General features: G+C 39.0%; 1 protein-coding gene across 2 annotated transcripts; it reads left to right on the top strand.

The window, feature by feature from the left end:
• Positions 1-639: 639 nt before the first annotated feature.
• On the top strand, positions 640-20,722 carry LOC113569180 (scavenger receptor cysteine-rich domain-containing protein DMBT1-like). Of its 2 annotated transcripts, XM_081723246.1 has the most exons (26): positions 640-749; positions 1,071-1,382; positions 4,890-5,189; positions 5,306-5,614; positions 5,955-6,257; positions 6,425-6,733; positions 6,984-7,298; positions 7,999-8,295; positions 11,111-11,413; positions 11,548-11,850; positions 12,094-12,405; positions 12,515-12,829; positions 12,932-13,264; positions 13,524-13,838; positions 14,248-14,553; positions 14,671-14,736; positions 14,947-15,261; positions 16,089-16,142; positions 16,234-16,377; positions 16,467-16,565; positions 18,662-18,724; positions 18,983-19,039; positions 19,136-19,210; positions 19,495-19,557; positions 19,669-19,731; positions 20,126-20,722. In XM_081723246.1, the coding sequence occupies exons 1-26, from the start codon at positions 692-694 to the stop codon at positions 20,140-20,142; spliced, it is 5,406 nt and encodes a 1,801-aa protein (XP_081579372.1). In that variant the 5' UTR covers positions 640-691; the 3' UTR covers positions 20,143-20,722. The 2 variants fall into 2 exon arrangements, with proteins under 2 accessions (XP_081579372.1, XP_081579373.1); XM_081723247.1 differs by lacking the exons at positions 16,089-16,142; positions 16,234-16,377; positions 16,467-16,565; ... (4 more) ...; positions 19,669-19,731; positions 20,126-20,722 and adding an exon at positions 15,564-16,037.
• The last annotated feature ends 597 nt before the right edge of the window (positions 20,723-21,319 follow it).

Raw genomic sequence — 21,319 nt, 5'->3', positions numbered from 1 at the left:
CGAAATTCTGAGTGGCGTTTGCCATGAGACTTTTTTTTCTAAAAGTTTAACTATTTTAAAATCCCAATCCCTACAGCATGATTACACCATTTACTATCATTCTGGATTCTTTTGGTTGGGGCTAATACCTTAATATGTGAATATGATGGAAGTTTCACATGTTTCCTTTGCTCCCTGATTCAGGTTTTAAAAAATAATAATTATATGTTTTAACTCATTTCTACGCATGTGTAGAGGAGTCGCGTTTGGCACCGGTTATTTATCAGTGCTTAGATCAGCTCTGTGCAGGTGGCATTAAAGCTGAATCTACACTGAGCGCTTCCTCTCGCTGAAATCAGTCTCCTGTATGCTGGTGACTTTCTCACCACACTCTCCTCAGTCACACGCCTCTAGAGACGGGAGGTGGAGTTCTATTCATCCGCCCTGACGTTCTTTTGATATATATGGAGAAATTTTTAAAAATACTTTTTTGATTTGTCACTGAAGATGTTTGATGATTATACTTCTCTGTCTAATAAGGTAATAGTGATTGTGATTGGTGGCTGTTAGAAACTCTCTCTCTCTCTCTCTCTCTCTCTCTCTCTCTCTTTATAGGGGGCTAGGGGGACCCAGTTTCTTCAGTCTCTCTGTGGTAGTGGAGTTAAAGGTTGCCTGCTGAGTTTAACAAAGAGTGTGTGCAGGGCAGAGGAAGATGGACAGCTGTCTGACTTTAATTCTTCTGATGTCCACAGTCACACTCACTACTGCTGGTAAGTCCTCATGTCAAAAACACATTTGAGCACATAATCATCATCATCATCATATTATTATTATTATTATTATTATTATTATTATTAATAATAATAATAATGTGTTTGCTTATATCTTAACACTATTGTAATTTAGTTATTCCTTGACTTTTTTACATCTGTAGCTACACATAAAAGAAGGGACAGAATAAACAGGCAGGCATACATAGCCATACATAACTCATGTGCAGTTAATATGGTCTTTTTATCTCTCTTTTCCTCTATCTCTGTCTCTGTCTCTCTTTTTCTATCTCCATCTGGTATCTTCTATTTGGTATGCAGACAGTGTGAGACTGGTGGATGGTGGTCGCTCCTGTGCTGGGAGAGTGGAGATTTTTTATAGACGACAGTGGGGAACAGTGTGTGATACTCACTGGGATATGAAAAAAGCTGCAGTGGTATGTAGAGAGCTGGGCTGTGGGGAGGCTGTAGATGTACTGGGTAATGCTCACTTTGGACCAGGATCAGGACCAATCTGGATGGATCAAAGGATATGTACTGGATCAGAGCCTACATGGGAAACATGTGGAGCTTCTAAAATTTTGAGACAACTTGAATGTAATCATGATAAAGATGCTGGAATGATCTGCTCAGGTAAACCGTACTTATTCTCATTCTGAAATGTAATTAATTTTTTCAGTGGTCCACTTTAAAACTTTGTTTAATTGTAACATTTTAAACATCACACTTCCTAAAATCTTTTTGCCAACTATCTTATTTATTTATTTATCTATCAAAAAAACAAATGCTAAATGATGAAAAAAGTCTTTAGAAGAAACAATATTAGATGAAATGGAGATACAAAATTACTGATGCAAATGGAGTCAAACTTTGTTTGGGAATTATATTAGGCCAGGGAACTATCTAATCTTTTCTTGTGTTAATCTCTTTCAAAGTTTACTATTATCTGATAGTGAACAATAACATTCAATAAAATACAGAAGAATGTATCATGCAACATTATATTTATATATTATGTATATTGTGTTATTACTATAGTATTATTTTTTGGTCACACTAGGGAACAAAATAACTATTAAAAGACTATGTTGATGTTATAATATTTGCAATCTGATGTATTTGTCCATTTCTGTAGTATGTGTATAATACACTATACAGTAATTATGCTAGGTTAGAGTATATACATTTAGAGTCTATTTAAAAAAACACAAAGGTGTATAATTAATAATATAAAGTAGTTTATTATATGTGCAAAGTACATAACAATCCACAATTTGGAATGACCTGAAGATTCCATATAACTGGTAAAGGAGTTTGTTTCCATATATAGTGTTGTAGTATATGAAACCATAAATTAATTGTCTTGGTCTTAGGGTAGGAGGACTCAGATTTGTAAGCTTCACATTTTCACTCGACCATCAGCAAATATGACCATAACAAGTAAATGATGTTCATAACTGTCACTGTGGTATAGTATTTTGAAAGATGTAGCATTTCCACAGACAATTGCTTCCAAATTTACAGTTTTAACAGACTAAGACAATCTGCCTTCTCAAAGTATAACAGGTGGTTTCATTTCATGTAACTTAAGTGATAGTGTTCGTATTTGCTTGCTGGTGCGTGGTTATGTGTCCTCAACAAACATAGATGGCAGCTTTGTAAAATTATTATTATTATTATTATTATTATTATTATTATTATTATTAGTAGTAGTAGTAGTAGTAGTAGTAGTAATAGTAGTAGTAGTAGTAGTAGTAGTAGTAGTAGTAGTAGTGGTGTTGGTGGTGTTGGTAGTAGTAATATAGCTGCATAATTTTATTATGTATTTCATATATTTGTAGGTTTTATGTATTATCATTATTATTATATCTATGATGATATTGCTCAGTCTTCCATTTTATCAAAACACGTGGAATTTTACGTAACAGAACGCATGTAATTGATCCTTTCCATAACAGCTTGATTTTTTTCTGTTCATTCATTCATATTACTCCTGTTTTCATTTAATAATACACATGAGTATATGAACCTCTTTGTTTGGTTTAAACTTAGCTGACCTAAATTGAGTTGACTTTAGGTTCTGACTTCTGAATAACTTTTATAAAAGTACACTAGGGACAGAAATGTCTTAATTATATCGTTTGCCTACATAAGTTTCAATACAGTTGGGCTGAAAATATCATATTTGACTATTTATAGATTATATATTATTTAATGTCACACACAACATACAATATATTATATACACAAATTTAATATTTAGTATATTTGAAGTATATCTAATGCATTTTTACAACATGCAAAAATATCGAAGTGGTCAATTTCAACAGTTCCAATGGAGGATGAAATTTAAAAAAATAAATCTAAATCAATCAATAAACACAACCATACATAAATAAGTTAATAAATGGGCACCATAAAAGCAATGTATTTATCGATTTATGGATTTCTTTCTTCAATATGGTAAACCAACATAGTAGAGAAAGCAATGTGTTCGATTACTCTTGTCTTGTTTTGAATCACATTGGCAGATTAAATATTTCACACCAGAAGTTTTGCGGCAAGGCGAGAAAGACGTCACAGCTTGTCACAACGTTTGCTATTTAATGCCAGCTTTTATCCCCGATGTATGTATTCAGATTTCTATGCCGTGGCGATTCTAACGTCTATTGGGGCCCTATGCAAAAATTCATAGAGGCCCCTCCAACCAGTGTTCATCGCCATTATCTTATAAATAATCTGACACCAACAAGAAATAGCAAAATGTTAACTTTTTATTTCAAAAGTTAACAGTACTATTATTTTCAGAATATAAATATAAATAACAACATTTTAATGAAAGTATATAGTCTTCATTATATTAAAACCATGACAGATATGGGAAATACAATAAAATACACAAACCTCACTGCACATATAGCACAATAATGTATAACAAACAATACACCTCAGTAATTCAGAGAACACTTTTACAAGCTTCTTTCCGTCTAAAGTTCATAAATTAGCATTCATAGCTTGACATTTAGCTCAGTTAGACACAGATTTCATCAGTTAACTAGTGAAAAAATTATGTTCAAATGATCTAATTCCCCCCTCCAAATCACTCCATTACCTATGCTCTGTAAAACTACAGGTAAAACATTACCTACTCTAGAAATTGCAGAGACCGTGTTTATTTCAGTAACAATGCCCAAGAACAAGTTGACTGGTTATGAAGTGTTAATACTATAACTACTAGCTTCTACGTTCTGACAGCCTGATAGGCTAGCTACACTACTGAGTCAACTAGCTGTCAACTACTGACTCTGACTCATGTCATGGAAAACTGAGCTGGACACACTAAGATGCTTTGCAAGCTAGGTTAGCTAATATTAAATGTCAAGGTAAACAAATGAAATAATGTAATTCTAGTGGATGTTATTCAAGTGTGTCTCTCCCTCATTTAAGGCTAGACTTGCAGGAATTAGTTATTAATAATTATATTTAATTAGTATTATCTGCCCCACTCACTAGTAATGCTTTTTCTCCTCATCCTCTTTTTTCTTCTTTCTCTTTTCACTGCCAGAAGGATAACTCCTCTTAATTTTTGTTGACTGACTTGTGTTGGTGACAACCCGTTGTCATTATTAAACAAATCTTGAACAATACTTGCAACAGGAGGGAGTGGAGTCAGACAGGGCTCGCTTAGGGAACTGAGGTCACAAACTGTCATTGCAAACTTTGCACATTGCCATTGATGTAATATAAAGTTTGTCAGTTTACAGAATTTAATGATTTTTGCTACAATTTCTCAGCTGTTTTAAGCTGTTACAATATTATGGAACAATTCACAAATGTATTTGGTTTGTGGAGGTTTAGAAACCCATTGGTATACCAGTCTGTTGTCTGTGGAATAGGATTACTATCATGCATGCTCTGCAGTGAGACTCCTCTCAAAGGGTTGGAACCAGCTGAGGGAGAGAGAGAAACAAAACAAAACAACCAAAAAAGAATAAATGAAAAAGAAAGTCATGAAGAAAAGGAATAAAAACATAGTTAAAATGAATCAAAAGTTAACATGGTTTTGTGAAATCTGTTTTAGCATTTCTTAGTCATTACATTAAGTTGCATTTGTCTCTATTCCTTGTACTAATATTTTAGGAGTGAGGCTGGTCGGTGGTCCTCGCTGCTCTGGGAGGGTAGAGGTGCTTCGTGGGAAAACCTGGGCCACAGTGTGTGATGCTGACTTTGACCAGCAGGATGCAGAGGTTGTGTGTAGAGAGATGGGCTGTGGGCCTCCTGTGGAGATGCTGGGAGCAGCTGCTTTTGGCAGAGGGGAGGGCCAGGTGTGGGCAAAGGAGCTTCAGTGTAGAGGCAACGAATCTGATATTTACTCTTGTCCGACATCTTCATTCAAAGACAGCTGCTCTCATGAAAACGATGTGGGTCTGTTGTGTGCTGGTAAGAAATACATTTATTTTAAGTAATTACATATTTCCACATCTCCCTTTGCTTATGTACTACACTTTCACATTTAGAATAGACTGTCTTCACTCTATTCATTCTGTCTCCCACAGACAGTGTGAGACTGGTGGATGGTAGTACTCACTGTGCTGGGAGAGTAGAAGTTCTTCACAGAGGACAGTGGGGATCCATGTGCGATGATGACTGGGATATGAGAGATGCTTCAGTGGTGTGTAGAGAGCTGGGCTGTGGGGAGGCTGTAGATGTACTGGGTAATTCTCACTTTGGACCAGGATCAGGACCAATCTGGATGGATGATATAGACTGTAGTGGATCAGAGTCTACACTGAAGAACTGTAGATCCGCAGGTTGGGGTAAACATGACTGTAATCAAACTAAAAATGCTGGAGTTATCTGCTCAGGTAAACTACAATACATCTGCATATGATATCTGTACTGATTGTAATTCACAACCTAATATAGACTTAGTCACTATGGCTCTACATTCAAATGTCTTTGGCAAATTTGTGTGTTTTTATAGGTATTATATTTCTTAAACCTTTCTGACTATTTGTGTTTGTCATGTCTTGTATGTTGGCAGTATTTTGTACATAAAGGTTTTTACTGATATTTTATGACATTAAAGAAAACCATATGAGCCATGCATTAATTAGAGCATTACCTTAATATTAATCTATTTAAGCATTACTTGGTCATCACAATAAGTTATATGTGTCTCTATTCCCCATAATAATATTTTAGGAGTTAGGCTGGCTGGTGGTCCTCGCTGCACTGGGAGAGTGGAGGTACTTCATGGGAAGACCTGGGCCACTGTGTGTCATTCTGACTTTGACCAGAAGGATGCAGAGGTTGTGTGTAGAGAGCTGGGCTGTGGGCCTCCTATGGAGGTGCTGGGAACAGCTTCTTTTGGCAGAGGGGAGGGCCAGGTGTGGGCAGAGGAGCTTCAGTGTACAGGCAACGAATCTCAGTTTCACCTCTGTCCCTCATCATCTACACTTAAACACAACTGCTTTCATGAGCATGGCGTGACACTAGTGTGTGGGGGTAAGATTTGGAGTAATTCATATATAAACATGTATTTCTCAAACTGTAATTATAAGTTATGTAAGATTTTAAAAATTTTTTGTATCGCTTGCACAACTGTCTCTTTTTCTGATTTGTTTCCATACCTCTCTGCCTCTTTCTTTCTTCCTAATTTTCATTTTGAACAGACAGTGTAAGGCTGATGGATGGTGGTGGTCACTGTTCTGGGAGAGTGGAGGTTCTTCATAGAGGACAGTGGGGAACAGTGTGTGATGATGACTGGGATATGAGAGATGCTGCAGTGGTGTGTAGAGAGCTGGGCTGTGGGGAGGCTGTAGATGTACTGGGTAGCTCTCACTTTGGACCAGGATCAGGACCAATCTGGATGGATGATGTGGACTGTACTGGATCAGAGTCTACACTGAAGAACTGTACATCAGCAGGTTGGGGTAAACATGACTGTAATCAAACCAAAAATGCTGGAGTCATCTGCTCAGGTAAGATGCTCTAAATTTCAATATAAAACTCAAATGCTAGAGTTTACTACTCAACATTTATTAATTTCCTTGCCTTTGTCATTTATGAATCTAAAAATATAATGCATATTAATGTGTTGTTCCCACCTCCATCTCAAGATTTTCCATGACTTTTAAGGGTTGAGACTTTAATTGTCCAGCAAATACATTCACATTTCAACATGTGAATAATAATAATTTGGAAGCACTGAATTTTCTTTGTTCTTTTAAGATAACACTTTAGGGGTCAGATTAGTTGGTGGTCCTCGCTGTTCTGGGAGAGTAGAGGTGCTTCATGGGAAGATCTGGGCAACAGTGTGTATTGAAGACTTTGACCAGCAGGATGCAGAGGTTGTGTGTAGAGAGATGGGCTGTGGGCTTCCTGTGGAGGTGCTGGGAGCAGCTGCTTTTGGCAGAGGGGAGGGCCAGGTGTGGACAGAGGAGCTTCAGTGTAGAGGCAACGAATCCCAGATTCACCTCTGTCCAAAATCATCTACTCTCAAACATGACTGCTCGCATGACAATGATGTGGGACTGGTGTGTGCTGGTAAGAAATGCATGCATTCACAGTTAATCTTGTATTTTTCTGACACTAATCATGTATGTTATTTACAATTTAAACCCATTGTTATATGTATATTTTTTTCTATATATGAATTATATATCATTTTAGCATTTTCTCTTTGTAATGGTGATGCTGAAGCTGGGGAAGTGTTATGATTAATTTGCAGATTTTTTGCTGTGGAAATAGTTAAAGAACACAGAGCAACAATAAGTGGAGTCTTAACAAGCATAGAGGCAGAAAACCAGGGAATTATTCTATATCAGGCAGCAATGCCAAAACACAAATGGCTAAGATCACAAACCAATAAAAAAGGAGGGTCAGAAACAAAAAGAGCCAAATGCATCAGATAAACAGTACAGAAATGCAGACAGAGAAAAGTGGCAAGACTTCACAATAAAACAAGCGAGTTTAAATAATACATTTAAAGAGTTCCAAACAGTTCTTAGTGTGCAGAGTTACGAACTATGGAAACCAGTCAGTATTCTGGAGCAGATGTGCTCTGGTGGTGGAAGTGGGAAGTGTCTAAGGCCTCCATCTGGTGGCCTGTGTGTAACAACAGTGACTTACATGACAATTACGCATACCCCCCTCCCTCCCAACTTAATCACTCTCTCTCTCTCTCTCTCTCTCTCTCTCTCTCTCTCTCACTCTTGCTCTTGCTCTCTCTCTCCCTGACAAACAGACATGGTGAGGCTAGCGAATGGCAGCAGGCCTTGTACTGGGAGAGTGGAGATTCTTCATCAAGGACAGTGGCGAACAGTTTGTGATAAAGGCTGGGATATGAGAGATGCTGCAGTGGTGTGTAGAGAGCTGGGCTGTGGGGAGGCTGTAGATGCAGTGGGTAAAGCTCACTTTGGACCAGGTTCAGGACCAATCTGGATGAATGAAGTGGCCTGTAGTGGATCAGAGTCTATGCTGAAGAACTGTGGTTCAATTGGAAGGGTTAGTGACTGTCATCATGCAGGAGTTATCTGCTCAGGTAAATAATACTAATCTTTAGAATGGATATATTTACCTCGACTGGCATTTCTGCATATTTGCTAGCTTTCAGACTTTGTTATACCAGTTATGACATTACAAATTTTGTGCATTTCAGTTGTATATTTGTTCAATAAAAGGAAAGCATGGCATCATTATCATTAGAAGCTTCTATGGACATGATCCTATGAATGTGACATGCTATGATAGATCAGTTGTTAACAATTCTTGTGGAGTTACTTTTTCAGATAAAACAGCTGTGCTTTCTTTCTTCAGCATTTGTAAAGGAAATTAAAATATCCCTTGTCACTTATTAGACCACCCACAAAACCTTTTTTCTAATAATATATTTATTATTTGCTGCCATTAAAGAAGAACCATGCATGAACTAGATAGATAGATAGATAGATAGATAGATAGATAGATAGATAGATAGATAGATAGATAGATAGATAGATAGATAGATAGATAGATAGATAGATAGATAGATAGATAGATAGATAGATAGACAGATAGACCGATAGATAGATAGATAGACAGATCACTTTATTAATTCCAGGGGGAAATTGACATATTGCAGTAGGTCAAGTTACAAAAAAGGCAACAGTGCAAAAAAGCAGATAAAACCAAAACAAATTACAATATATAAAAATAAGAAATGTAATAAGAACTAAGATACAAAGATATAGTATGTATGTCTTTTGCAAAGTGTAAAAATAGTGAGGTGTCCGCTTATTCCGCTCATTCACTGTTTACCGTCTAACAGGCAAAGTGACAGTGCAATACAAACATTCACTGAGGTGTGTATATATGATTGTGCAATGAATGCAGAAGAGAATGACAACAGAGTGGATATTAATAATAAGCACGATTATCTAATGCTCAATACTACTCAGTAGTGTCCCGACACAAAGAAGGATTGTACAGTGTGATCGCAATTGGAACGACTGATCTCCTGTACCGCTACTTACTACAGCAGAGCAGAATGAGTCTGTGACTAAAAGATAATAAGATAGCACTCATGGCAACAGACTGGTAGAACATTATCAGCATATTGATGCACACATTAAAGGAACTGAGCTTACTCAAAAAGTAAAGTCTACTCATTGCCTTCCTGTACACGGCTTCTGATGACACCAAGGTATTTGTACGTTACCACCTGCTCAACATCCTGATCCTTGATGGTAAAAGGACTGGTCATTGTCCTCCTCCTCTTGAAATCTGCCACCATTTCCTTGGTCTTGTCCACATTGAGGAGCAGATGGTTCCTCTCACACCACTCTACAAAACTGTTAACCGCATTTCTGTATTCTCCCTCCTTGATACATCCAACCACCGCAGAATCATCAGAAAACTTCTAAAGATGGCATAGGTCAGACCGGTACTGGAAGTCAGTAATTTACAGGGTGAATAAGAAAGGTGAGAGCTCAGTTCCCTGTGGTGCTCCAATGTAACTGACCAAGACTTCAGATCGGCTTGCTCCCAGCTGCACGTAATGGGGTCTGTCAGACAGGTAGTCCTTGACCCAGGTGATCATGGACATGTCCACCTGCATTCTCTCCATCTTCTCCCCAAATCTGAGAGGTTGGATGGTGTTGCAGGCGTTTGAGAAATCAAAAAAGGTGATTCTTACAGTGGAATTGTTCTGATCCAGATGTGCATGTCCCTTCTGCAGTAGGTAGATAACAGCATCATCCACACCTACCTGCTGCTGGTAAGCAAACTGCAGAGGGTCGAGGAAAGGGCTGACTATAGGTCTAAGATATGACAGCACTAGTCTTTCGAGGACCTTCATGACATGAGGTGTGAGCACCACCAGTCTGTAGTCATTCAAGGAAGAGGTAGTGGACTTCGTTAAAACAGGAACTAGGTAGGAGGTTTTCCACCGCATTGGTGGTCCACTGTTTAAGGCTCAGGTTATAGATCTGCTGAAGGATCCCACACAACTGGGTTGCACAAACCTTCAGTACCCTTGGGTTGATTCCATCCAGCCCTGCAGCTTTGTGGACTCTAAGATTTTCCAGCTGTCTTTTCACCTGGCTGGTTGTTACTACTGGGTGGGGGAGTTGTGAAAGTTGCGACTCAACAGATAATGACTGTAGGGTGAGAGGGGGTGGGTACTGATGTTTAAGAGGTGTTGATGTTGAGGAAGTGGGGGAGATGCCTCTGCAGGTGTGGACGGAGGGTGTTGTGCTGAACCAGTTAAAAAACACATTCAACTCATTGGCCTTGTCTTGACTGCCCCCAGCAGTCTGTTGCCTTATTTTGAAGCCAGTGATCTGATTCATGCCTGTCCACACCTCCTTTGCATTCTGCTGAAGCTTCATCTCCAGCTTCCTTCTATAGCCTTCCTTGTTCTCCTGGATTCTCGCCTTAAGCTCTTTCTGCACTCCCTTCAATAGTTCCTTGTCCTTAAGTCTGAAAGGCTGTTTTTTCCTATTAAGAAGTTCCTTCAGGTTTTTGGTGACCCATGGCTTGTTGTTAGGAAAACAACGTACCCACCTGACAGGAACAATGAAGTCAGTGCAAAAGTTGATATAGTCGCTGATGCAGTCTGTGATACTGTGATAATGTCCTTGCCAGTTTGTAGTCTCAAAGCAAACCTGCAGAGCCTCCTCTGCCTCTGGTGACCACCTCTTTATTGACTTATTTGCCACAGGTTGTTTTAAGACAACAGGCCAGTATGTGGGTGACAACAGAACCAGGTTATGGTCTGATATAGTCTAGTGAAATATTCTAAAAAATCAATAATGTAAGTAGTTTCTATGTTACTAGAATGTGTTCCATGGTCTCTATTCCCCATACTAATATTTTAGGAGTGAGGCTGGTTGGTGGTCCTCGCTGCTCTGGGAGAGTGGAGGTACTTCATGGGAAGACCTGGACCACAGTGTGTGATGCTGACTTTGACCAGAAGGATGCAGAAGTTGTGTGTAGAGAGCTGGGCTGTGGGCCTCCTGTGGAGGTGCTAGGAGCAGCTGCTTTTCGCAGAGGGGAGGGCCAGGTGTGGACAGAGAAGCTTCAGTGTCGAGGCAATGAATCGGATATTTTATCCTGTCCAACATCATCTGCAGTCAAACATGACTGTTCTCATGACAGTGATGTGGGACTGGTGTGTGCTGGTAAGAATTCTGTTTTTAAAAACTGATTTCACATTTTACATAAAACACATTTTCTGTGTTAAAAACCCATTGTACATGATGATCTGTCTATCTCTCTTTGTTACTCTATCATGTTCTTGTTCTTGACCATACAGGAAGTGTGAGGCTGGTGGATGGTGGAAGTCGATGTGCTGGGAGAGTGGAGGTTCTTCATAGAGGACAGTGGGGAACAGTGTGTGGTGTTGGTATAAGTACAATAGCTGCAGTAGTGGTGTGTAGAGAGCTGGGCTGTGGAGAGTTACTGAGTATTAATGCAGGTTACATACCAGGGTCAGGACCAATTTGGATGAGTCATGTGGACTGCAGTGGAACTGAGTCTACAGTGAAACACTGTGGATCATTGGGCTGGGGTGAACATAGCTGTCTTCATTATTATGATGCTGAATTATTTTGCTCAGGTATGTTTAAATCAGTGTGTTTATTCAATCAGTCTATTTTCTATTAATCACTTATAGAATGATTTGTATAAACATCTGAGAAATATCATATTTGTGATTAATTCTAGACCCATCACCCACAGAACATAGATGAGATGATTCCGATTTTAAATTTCATAGTATGTTTTAAGTAACTGAATGATTATAGACCATTTATTCTTATATGTGTTGTCCATGGTATTAATGATTTTACTTTACACACAGGTCACAAAATGCCCAGACTTACACATGGTCCTCACCTGTGTTCTGGGAGAGTAGAGGTGCTTCATGGGAATACCTTGGCCACAGTGTGTGATGCTAACTTTGACCAACAGGATGCAGAGGTTGTTTGTAGAGAGCTAGGATGTGGGCGTCCTATGAAGTTGCTGGGAGCAGCTGCTTTTGGCAGAGGGGAGGGTCAGGTGTGGACAGAGGAACTTCAGTGTAGAGGCAACGAATCTGAGGTTTCTCTCTGTCCAACATCTTCAGTCAAACAGAACTGCTCCCATTACAATGATGTGGGACTAATATGTTCAGGTTAAGTATTTGTCATTTTTCTGCCAGAAATATATTGTAACTATGAGATACTAAGTTAAGCTTTGTTCTTCTCATTTTAGAGATCTGTAATCAGTTCTATGTTTTACAGGTCACACAGCAGTACGTCTGTTGAATGGCTGGGACTCCTGTTCAGGTCGAGTGGAGCTCCTATACCTCAGTGACTGGGGCTCAGTTTGTGGGGCTAGCTGGGATATGAAAGCTGCCAGTGTCCTCTGTGGACAGCTGAAGTGTGGGAGTGCTGTGGCTTTGTTGGCGGCGGACTGGTTTGGGGAGGGGAGCGGCCGCACCTGGGCTGATATTTTTGATTGTCATGGGAATGAGACACACCTGTCAGAATGTCCCATCTCATCATGGAGTCGAGCAGCATGCTCTCATAAACAGGCTGCTGGAGTCATCTGCAGTGGTGAGCTCTTCCACTCATGTTCACCACATTAGTGAAATTAGTGATGTTTTGCATGCTAAAATAAGCTTATTAATTTACATGTTTAATTATATTCCCATTCAGGTTCATCTCAGGCCTTTCATGAGGGGCAAGTGCGGTTGTCTGGAGGGAGGGAGTGTGAGGGGCAGGTTGAGGTTTACTTTATCCAGGACTGGAGGAGAGTTCTCCTGGACTCCTGGAGTGTATCTGAAGCCTCTGTGGTGTGCAGACAGCTGGGCTGTGGCTCTGTACTGAACTTCTCCAGCTCCTCTCCATCCAGTCCTGATCAACACAGCCACATGTGTGTGAGGGGTTTCAATTGTTCTGGGAGTGAAGCTCATCTGGGGAACTGCAGCACTGCAAACCTCCTCAACCTCTCCTGCAGCTCCATGGAACAGCTGTCAATCACCTGCTCTGGTAAGTGTTACATTAACCTAAAAACTGGTAATTGTTAACAAAATTAATAACATGCTTGCCTATTCTACTCTAAAATCTACACCAGTTGTGTGAGGATTCATGACCTTTATGTCACATTAACAAAAATAATAACCTCATGTGCTTATTTTGGTGGAACAATTCTATGTAAATCAAAACCAGAGTTTAAACTGTCTGAACTGTTCTGGACAATTAAGGTGTGACTGTGTGTGTATACACACTTTGTGTGTGTGTGTTTCAGCCCACTCCTCCATCAGGCTGGTTGGATCTGGGGGAGACTGTGCAGGAAGGCTGGAGGTTTTCCTCAGTGGATCGTGGGGGACAGTGTGTGATGACTCATGGGATATTGAGGATGCCCAGGTGGTGTGCAGGCAGCTGCAGTGTGGAGTGGCCCTCAGTGCCCATGTACCAGCCTGGTTTGGTCCTGGAACCGGGCCCATATGGCTGAATGAGGTGCAGTGTGAGGGGAACGAGACGTCCCTGTGGAACTGCAGGTATCAGTCTGGAGGAAAGCATGACTGCAGACACAAGGAGGATGTAGGCGTCGTGTGCTCAGGTGGAGTATGCTGACTGCAGCTGTTCTTGAATTTGATTTGCTTGTCTTTTCTTCTTTAAAGTGTATAGTGATAACATAAAATGTAACACCAGTTGCACAGTTCAAAGGCAAGTGTCAAATGTAAAAGTCTATGACATTAAGCATACAAGAATGATATCTAATAATTCTGACAGAAGATAAACTGCACCAAAGCAGTGTCATATTTAATAATGCTCATTTTAATTTGCTTTTAGCTATTTATGTTAAGAAAGCTAAGTTTCATATGGGTTTAAAGAAACATAAAAAAAACAGTAATTAAGACACTGATGGCAACTGTGCATTTATACTTTGGGTAGAGTGAGCTCTTGTAGAACGGTCTAAGAATCATAAAGATTAACAAAACAGTTGTCTGCATATTTTCTCTCACCAGAGTTTAAAGAGATCAGACTCACTGAGGGGTGTAAAGGGAATCTGGAAGTGTTCTACAATGGGACCTGGGGGAATGTGTGTGTGAATGAGATGAATGAAGAAACAGCAAGTTTGATCTGTCAAGAGCTGAACTGTGGGAAAACAGGCAGGGAGTCTGGGGCCAGAGCAAGAGTGGAATCATCTCCTAACTGGCTGGATCAGGTGAAATGTAGGAAACATGACTCCACTCTATGGCACTGCCCATCTGACCCCTGGGGGCACAACAAGTGTGATAATGACAAGGAGGTGGCTCACATTACCTGTTCAGGTAGGCAGATTCTCCCTGCATGTAAAGATTCTTGCAGATATCAAGTAGCTGAGAAGTTAATCATTAAATGCTCATGAGCGTTAAATCTGCAATCATAATTTCTTACCATACTCACAGAAGAGCAGAAACATTTACAAAAACATGTGAAATGCTCTTCATTTCCCCATCAAAGCCAGTGCTCAGGTAAGGATGCATTAATTAATGAGAGCATTAAATCAAAATTCTTCCAATATCTTACCCATCATTGCAAATTTTAATGGATTATTCAACATCAATACTTCACATAGTCAAAGTTGTCACGAAATGTGGTATCTGCTGAACCCAGACAGTTATGTTACTGCCCTAACTGTCCTGTGCAGTATTTTCTCCTCATGTCATATGTCTGTGGTATAGTTCTGCTGCCTCTCAGGCTGAGTGGACCAGAGGGAAGCTGCTCTGGGAGGCTGGAGGTTTATCATAATGCTGCGTGGGGCTCCATCTGTGATGATCAGTGGGACATCAGGGATGCTGAGGTGGTCTGCCGACAGCTGGGCTGTGGGAAGGCACTGAGTGCTAATGGGAGTGCTGCCTTTGGTGCTGGTGAAGGGGCGATCTGGTTGAACAGAGTGGAGTGTAGAGGGGATGAAATTCACCTGTGGGACTGCAGTTATTCACTGAAGAACCACACTGACTGCTCCCACAAAGAGGATGCTGGCATCATTTGTGCAGGTTAGAGGAGACCTCAGACAGGGTTTTGGATTCAATAAATAACTCCTTTGACAAATTCAGTAGCTGAAAAATAGAAATTGTGCTTGCAATGTTTTGATGTTTTTTTTTTTTTTTTTTAGTTTGTAGGCTAATTACACCTTGTTATGTATCTCTGGGTGTTGTACCTGGTGATGAGGGATAGACCTGTGCAGCACATCAATTATTAATGTTGCTGTAAGCAAGGACTCTCATTGGGTGGACGTTTTGTCACTGAGCCCTCTGTCCTCACATCTCATCCTTGCATCTCTTTGTCACATCCCCAGAGGGAGGAGTTAAGTCATGAGGAAGAGGTGCAAAGAAGTGAGAACAGTTAAAGAAATGAGAAGAACCTAGTAATGAAGTTCTTCCCTCCTAAGTAATGTATAGCCCTGAAAATGCATGTCCTTATACATTGAAGTAGCATTAGTATACAGTCAAATCTGAATAAAAAATGAGCAAATATAAATGTCATCTGCAGCTTCATTATTCATGAATTGCTTTTTGGCTTACCAGAACTGCCAAACTCACAATTAAATATTGACATTTGGTCTGTGACAATGAACACCAGTGACAATGATAAATGTTTTTAATAACCTGAGAAATGCTGGATTTTGCAGGTAAATCGTTGTCAACATCAATAACAACAATAACAATAATATCAAAAATGTCTAGAAAGAAATGTAAATTAAATGATATAACAGACATATACTTGCTAGGGTCAGTTAGAGAATAAAGCTAATTATGACTTTGATTTTGTATGTTTGTGTGAGTTCTGTGTCCACCTAACTGATTTGGTTCTCTATTTCTAGACATCTCCCTGACCCCTGTGATTACAAGCAAAGTAACCACCAACTCCATCTCAGGTCCTCTTTTCATTCCTCTGCCTCATTTTTTTTAAATGTTCAAATGAAAAATACTGTTTATACACGTTCTCCTTTGCAATTTCCTGTCCAGTTGGTAAATCTGAGATGACAACCAGTCGACCTCTACCTCAACCAGTTACCTCTTCAGTGGTCCTGCTGGTACTGGGAGTGCTGCTCTTCCTGGCCTTGGTGCTTCTCTCTGGGCTGGTTTACCAGAACAGAGTGCTCAGGAGAGGTAGGGAACATTCACATATAATCTATGGTTTCCGACATTTTACACCATTAATTTGCTGAAGCCATGTTTCCTCATGTCTTCACACCCAGTGCTCTATAAGAGGAGGCATAAGACTTTGCCTGAAGTAATCTATGAGGAGATTGACCACAGAATCACCAGTGGAAAAACTCCCATCTCTGTTCAAAAGGGTGAGTAATATGGAGGGTAATATTGCAGGCAATCCTAGTGTGTATGACACAGAGATAAAAGAAAAAGACAGAGTGAGAGAAAAATGAGAGCTTGTGTGTTATATTTGTTATTTTGAAGCTGTGTGACTGTATCGCACTCTTTTCATACCTTATGACATTTCACATCTTGCTGCTCACTGCATTAAGAGATCTGAGCAGTATCATAATAAATGTCTGCTTGTAAGGCAAGGCATGTTTTAATATGTAGTACCTTTCATGCACAATAGGAATTCAAAGTACTTTGCTCAAATGTATAGAAACATTGAGTGGAAAAAAGTTTTAAATAAAGGCTGAGATCTGTCACCTCAGAAAGGGCTTTAAAAAATAGGAGTAGATTTAAAGTAAAGTAAAATTACAAATTAAAAGATAAAGATACAAGAACATTGTCAATCTAAACAATGATTGCTGTTAATGGCCAAATGTAATCTCCTGTCTTTTCTTTGTTCAATTTGGTGCCTTTCCAGTTGTTTATCTCTAGGCACTTTTTTACATGCTGAATATGTAAAAGTGATGTAAAGTAATATATTTAAAGAATTATCTTCTAAACTGAGAGACACACAGAATTAAGGACATAGCTCAGCCCCTTTGTTTTCCAGTCAGTAGGAGGGGCAGAATTGCACATATGCATTTCTGTTGCTCCATTCCCTGCTCTCTGTAAGGTGGTCTCAATCCCAGGTTAGCTGGGTGATATCAACAGCCTACTGGGTGAGCAACCACGCTCTAACAATGGTGGGCCCGTTTGCCGAACAGTTAGAGCCTGGGTCAGGTAAAACAAAAGAAAAAACTAAACACCACGCTGAGCGTGGAAAAAAGGGAGAATAAAGGACGCCAGGGGAAGAAATGGCAACCCCGATGCACTGGGGAAAACTCAAACTAAAACTTCCCAAACAAAACCACAAAACAGGGAGGAACTTGAACGGCTAAGGGAAGCATCCGGAGAAAGACAGACTTGAGAGGGAAAACTGGAGAGGGGAGGGGACGTGTGAAAACACGGACACCCTCACAGCACAGAAGTGAGGTGTAGTACGAGAGCTCAGACCTCAATACCTTAAGTTACAGGCTAGGAGCTTAGCTCAGAACTTTGGCAAAGACCCAGCACTGAATGACTGGTTCACTGGGCTTATATAAGGTCTAGCCCAACTGTTGGGTGTTAAGCCTGATTAGTGGTGTGGTTGACTCAAGGCCTCCCTCTGGTGGCTGGAAGGGGCCTCAGCCTGGTGCCAACCCTTACACTCTCTGTCTCTTACTACTTCTACCTGTTCTGCATATGCTTTCTCTCTCCTTCTTCTCTTCTCACTCTTGTTCCCTGCTCTCTCATTTGTCATGTATTAAATGTAAATTACTTTTTCACATGTTACATTTAAGCATTTACATTTCATTTTAATACTATTTTCACATGTTCTCATCAAATAATCTTATGAAATGTTTCCTTTGAGAGATAAAACTACATGTGAATTGTGATTTTGTTTTTGCATCACCAGTTCATGCTAATTAAATAACACAAATTTGCAAAATGAATAGTTTACTGCTTATATTTCTCATTTTAAGCTTGTTATCTAGTTAGCAGTGCCCCCTTGTTAACTTAACCAGTGCCTTCATTTTAATGGTTCAATATGTGTTTTTTGGTAAGTGAAATGGTTATATGTGAGTACATTTTAAATGATCATTACCTTGTCTTCTGACTTGCTTTTAAATACTGGCATCACTATTATTATTAGCTGCTCAAGTGTTTGGAAAGATGCTGGGTCATTATGGGACCTGTAGTCCCTGTAGTGAATTTATATGGTATAGTTCTACTCAACAAGGTTAAAATATAAAGCATTATGGATTTTACCAGTGATTATAGTGGGGCATGGAAACATTTCAGTGGGGCACATGCTCCATTAAATTGGGTCTAGTGACACCCCTGGATTATTGTATTTGTATTGTATGGAAACATTGCAGTCAACTGGACAAATATTCTGTTGTTCTCACAGCTCATTATTATCCCTGAAGGAAGATGCTCGTGATTTCCTGTTTCAAGCATGTTTCATGATTGCTCTGTTCTCTTCTGATAGAATATATCGATTCAGAGGCTCAGCATTCTGGTTATGAAGATGTTGGTAAAGAGCTTCTCTCAGGTAAGGGTGGGATTACATCTCACAAAGAAATATTAGAATTGATAGAAATCATAGTGTTCTTTAATAATGTTACACTTCCAATCAATGCTGTTTTGTTGTAAACATACAACTTTTTAAAAACTCTTTAGTCAGTGTGCTGTGGGTGCCAGTTGTGGTACCTTGTAGAGTTTTGGTGACTGTTCTCATAGACAATTCTCTTTGGATGCAACATGTATCTTAATATAATTTACAAGAAATGCACTTTTCTTTCGGTTTCAGCAAAATCTGTCAGTGAAGAAAAGACTGAGTATTATGATGATGCTGTCACCAGTAGTGGTCTGTCATTTAAATTTGTTTAATTCCTCACTTCATTAAAATGAAAGAGATGATGATGACTGAAATTACTCCATCAGCTCATTTTATTTGATTTAGGTGATCTAGGGACAGAAAATCCACAGGATAATTACAATGACATCACACATGGACAGACACCTGATACTGTAGCAAGTATGCTTGACTAAAACCCCCTTGCTTCTGGAAAATGTAGTTCTACTAATAATTTCATTACTCACACTACTGCCCAAATAGGTAACTAATTTGCTGTCAATTTGCGACACTGATACAAGGCAAAGCTGCACAAGGTTGAAGTTGACAGTGATACATATACTATCAATTATTTTTCTTAAGCTATTTTTGTTAATTTTACATCAATTTGCACTGTAAATTTTAAACACATAAAATAACACTCAATGACACTGATGTCTGATGGCATTTATCTTGTGTTTTGATAGAGGATGTCATGGAGATCTATGATGATGCTGTTACTGTTGGACCAAACTTGCATGTTACAACAGGTTGGTTTCTCTTAAAATGATAAAGGAATTCTCACCACAAGAATCAACACATTATTAATGTCAGACTTGTTGCTCATTGGCATTAAAACTTGTTTACATGTGCTGGTGTAGCTCTCACTCCAGAGTACTATGATGATGTCATCTCCCCTGGACAAGATTCTTTAGGTGGTACAGGTGAGAATACAGTGGCGGTTTAGGTGGAGCCCATTATAATAGGTTTCTATTTCTCTTTACTTGCACATTCCAGCTGCACTGCTTATTAATAATGAGAGACTGGCCTTTCCGTATCATTTGACACATGATGTATTGTAGTGTAATGATAATGTGTGCTGTGAGAATACGGACCAATCTAAAACATTATAGACATGTGATCTGTGTGCTTTGAAGAATCACCAAATCTAAAAAGCATCAATAATGTATGTTTAAAAAAAGATTTGACTATTATATTATGTTTTTATTATATCAACACTGTTTTGTTATGTTGCAAGGCACCCTGTATTTGGAACATACAGAAATATTAATTTGCAAAACTAAATTGGTATATTTACTCTTGTTCTTTTACTTGCAGACTATGATAACCTGTAAGACACAGAGGAAAGGCTTCAGTCAGAGAAAACCTCATGAATGAGAGTGCTTTTGCTCAGGAAATGACATTTGACCTCTTGAAACTCAAACAGTGTTTAGATCACAAATGGTTCAATGTCTTGCTTTACCCTTTTGCCAGAACACATTTTTGAAAATCATTTTAAACATAGAAGCATCATAGAAATACAATATTAACCCTTTTATATACATATATTACATGCATAATGTTGAATTTGGTAGCTTGAAATGGCTGATATTTTATTTGTTGCAAGGGCTCATTTATCAGTATTCAGTGCATGTGCTCCCTGGGAATCAAACCCATGACCATGGTGATATTAGCACCATGTTCATAAGATTATTATGGGTTTACACAGTTTTATAAACAGTTAGCTAGCATTTAGATTCTGTTTTGTCCTGTATAAAGATGCACACCTTACTCTGTATAGGCCTACAACAAAGTCATCAGTGTTAAAAGATGGGTTCACTACTGAATCCTATAAATATGCACAATAGATACCTTGACCTGCCTTGACAACAGCCTTGTGAGTAAAAGCTTTGGAATTAATAAAAGGTTATTACACAATTACGAATGGCTTTCATTTCTGTGCGTTTTGTCTTGTGCTCATAAAGAACTCACATATTGTACAAGCTAAAAGTAGAATGTCTATGATTAAAACAACTAATGTTCCATTTAATGTCTTTTTTTATTACTGGCCTCCCCATAAAGACAGTGTGACGATTGGTCACCCTCCTAGTGTCTACATTCATATTGTCTACATTCATTGTATCAAATATAACTACTACAATGCATTGGACAGTGGACCTTGGTAGGAAACAGCTCCCCGTTGACAGTAATATGTTCTTCTGGATTGTAACACATATTACAGTTACATACAAAACATTGTCAAATGTAATGTTGCAGCAAATCTGTCAAGCTTCACACATTCCACACAGGTATAATCAAAGGACAACTGCTGCAGTTTTCTGAGATTCTATGCTGTATGAAGAGAAGTAAAAAAAATAAATGTAAATTGCACATAAATCAATAAAGCAGTCAAAATTTAAAACTTTTTTTTTCTAAACACCAGCAAAAGCTCACAAAAAAAGGTACTTCACAAACAAGAGATATGATATGCAAGGTGCCATATCTCTTGAAAATCTATCTATCTATTTCTCT

This window comes from Electrophorus electricus, chromosome 11 (genome assembly GCF_041902795.1).
Source record: "Electrophorus electricus isolate QZ-2024a chromosome 11, ASM4190279v1, whole genome shotgun sequence".
NCBI classification, from domain to species: Eukaryota; Metazoa; Chordata; class Actinopteri; order Gymnotiformes; family Gymnotidae; genus Electrophorus; species Electrophorus electricus.
Note: the sequence above shows the minus strand (reverse complement) of the source record. Positions and strands in the feature narration are given on the sequence as shown.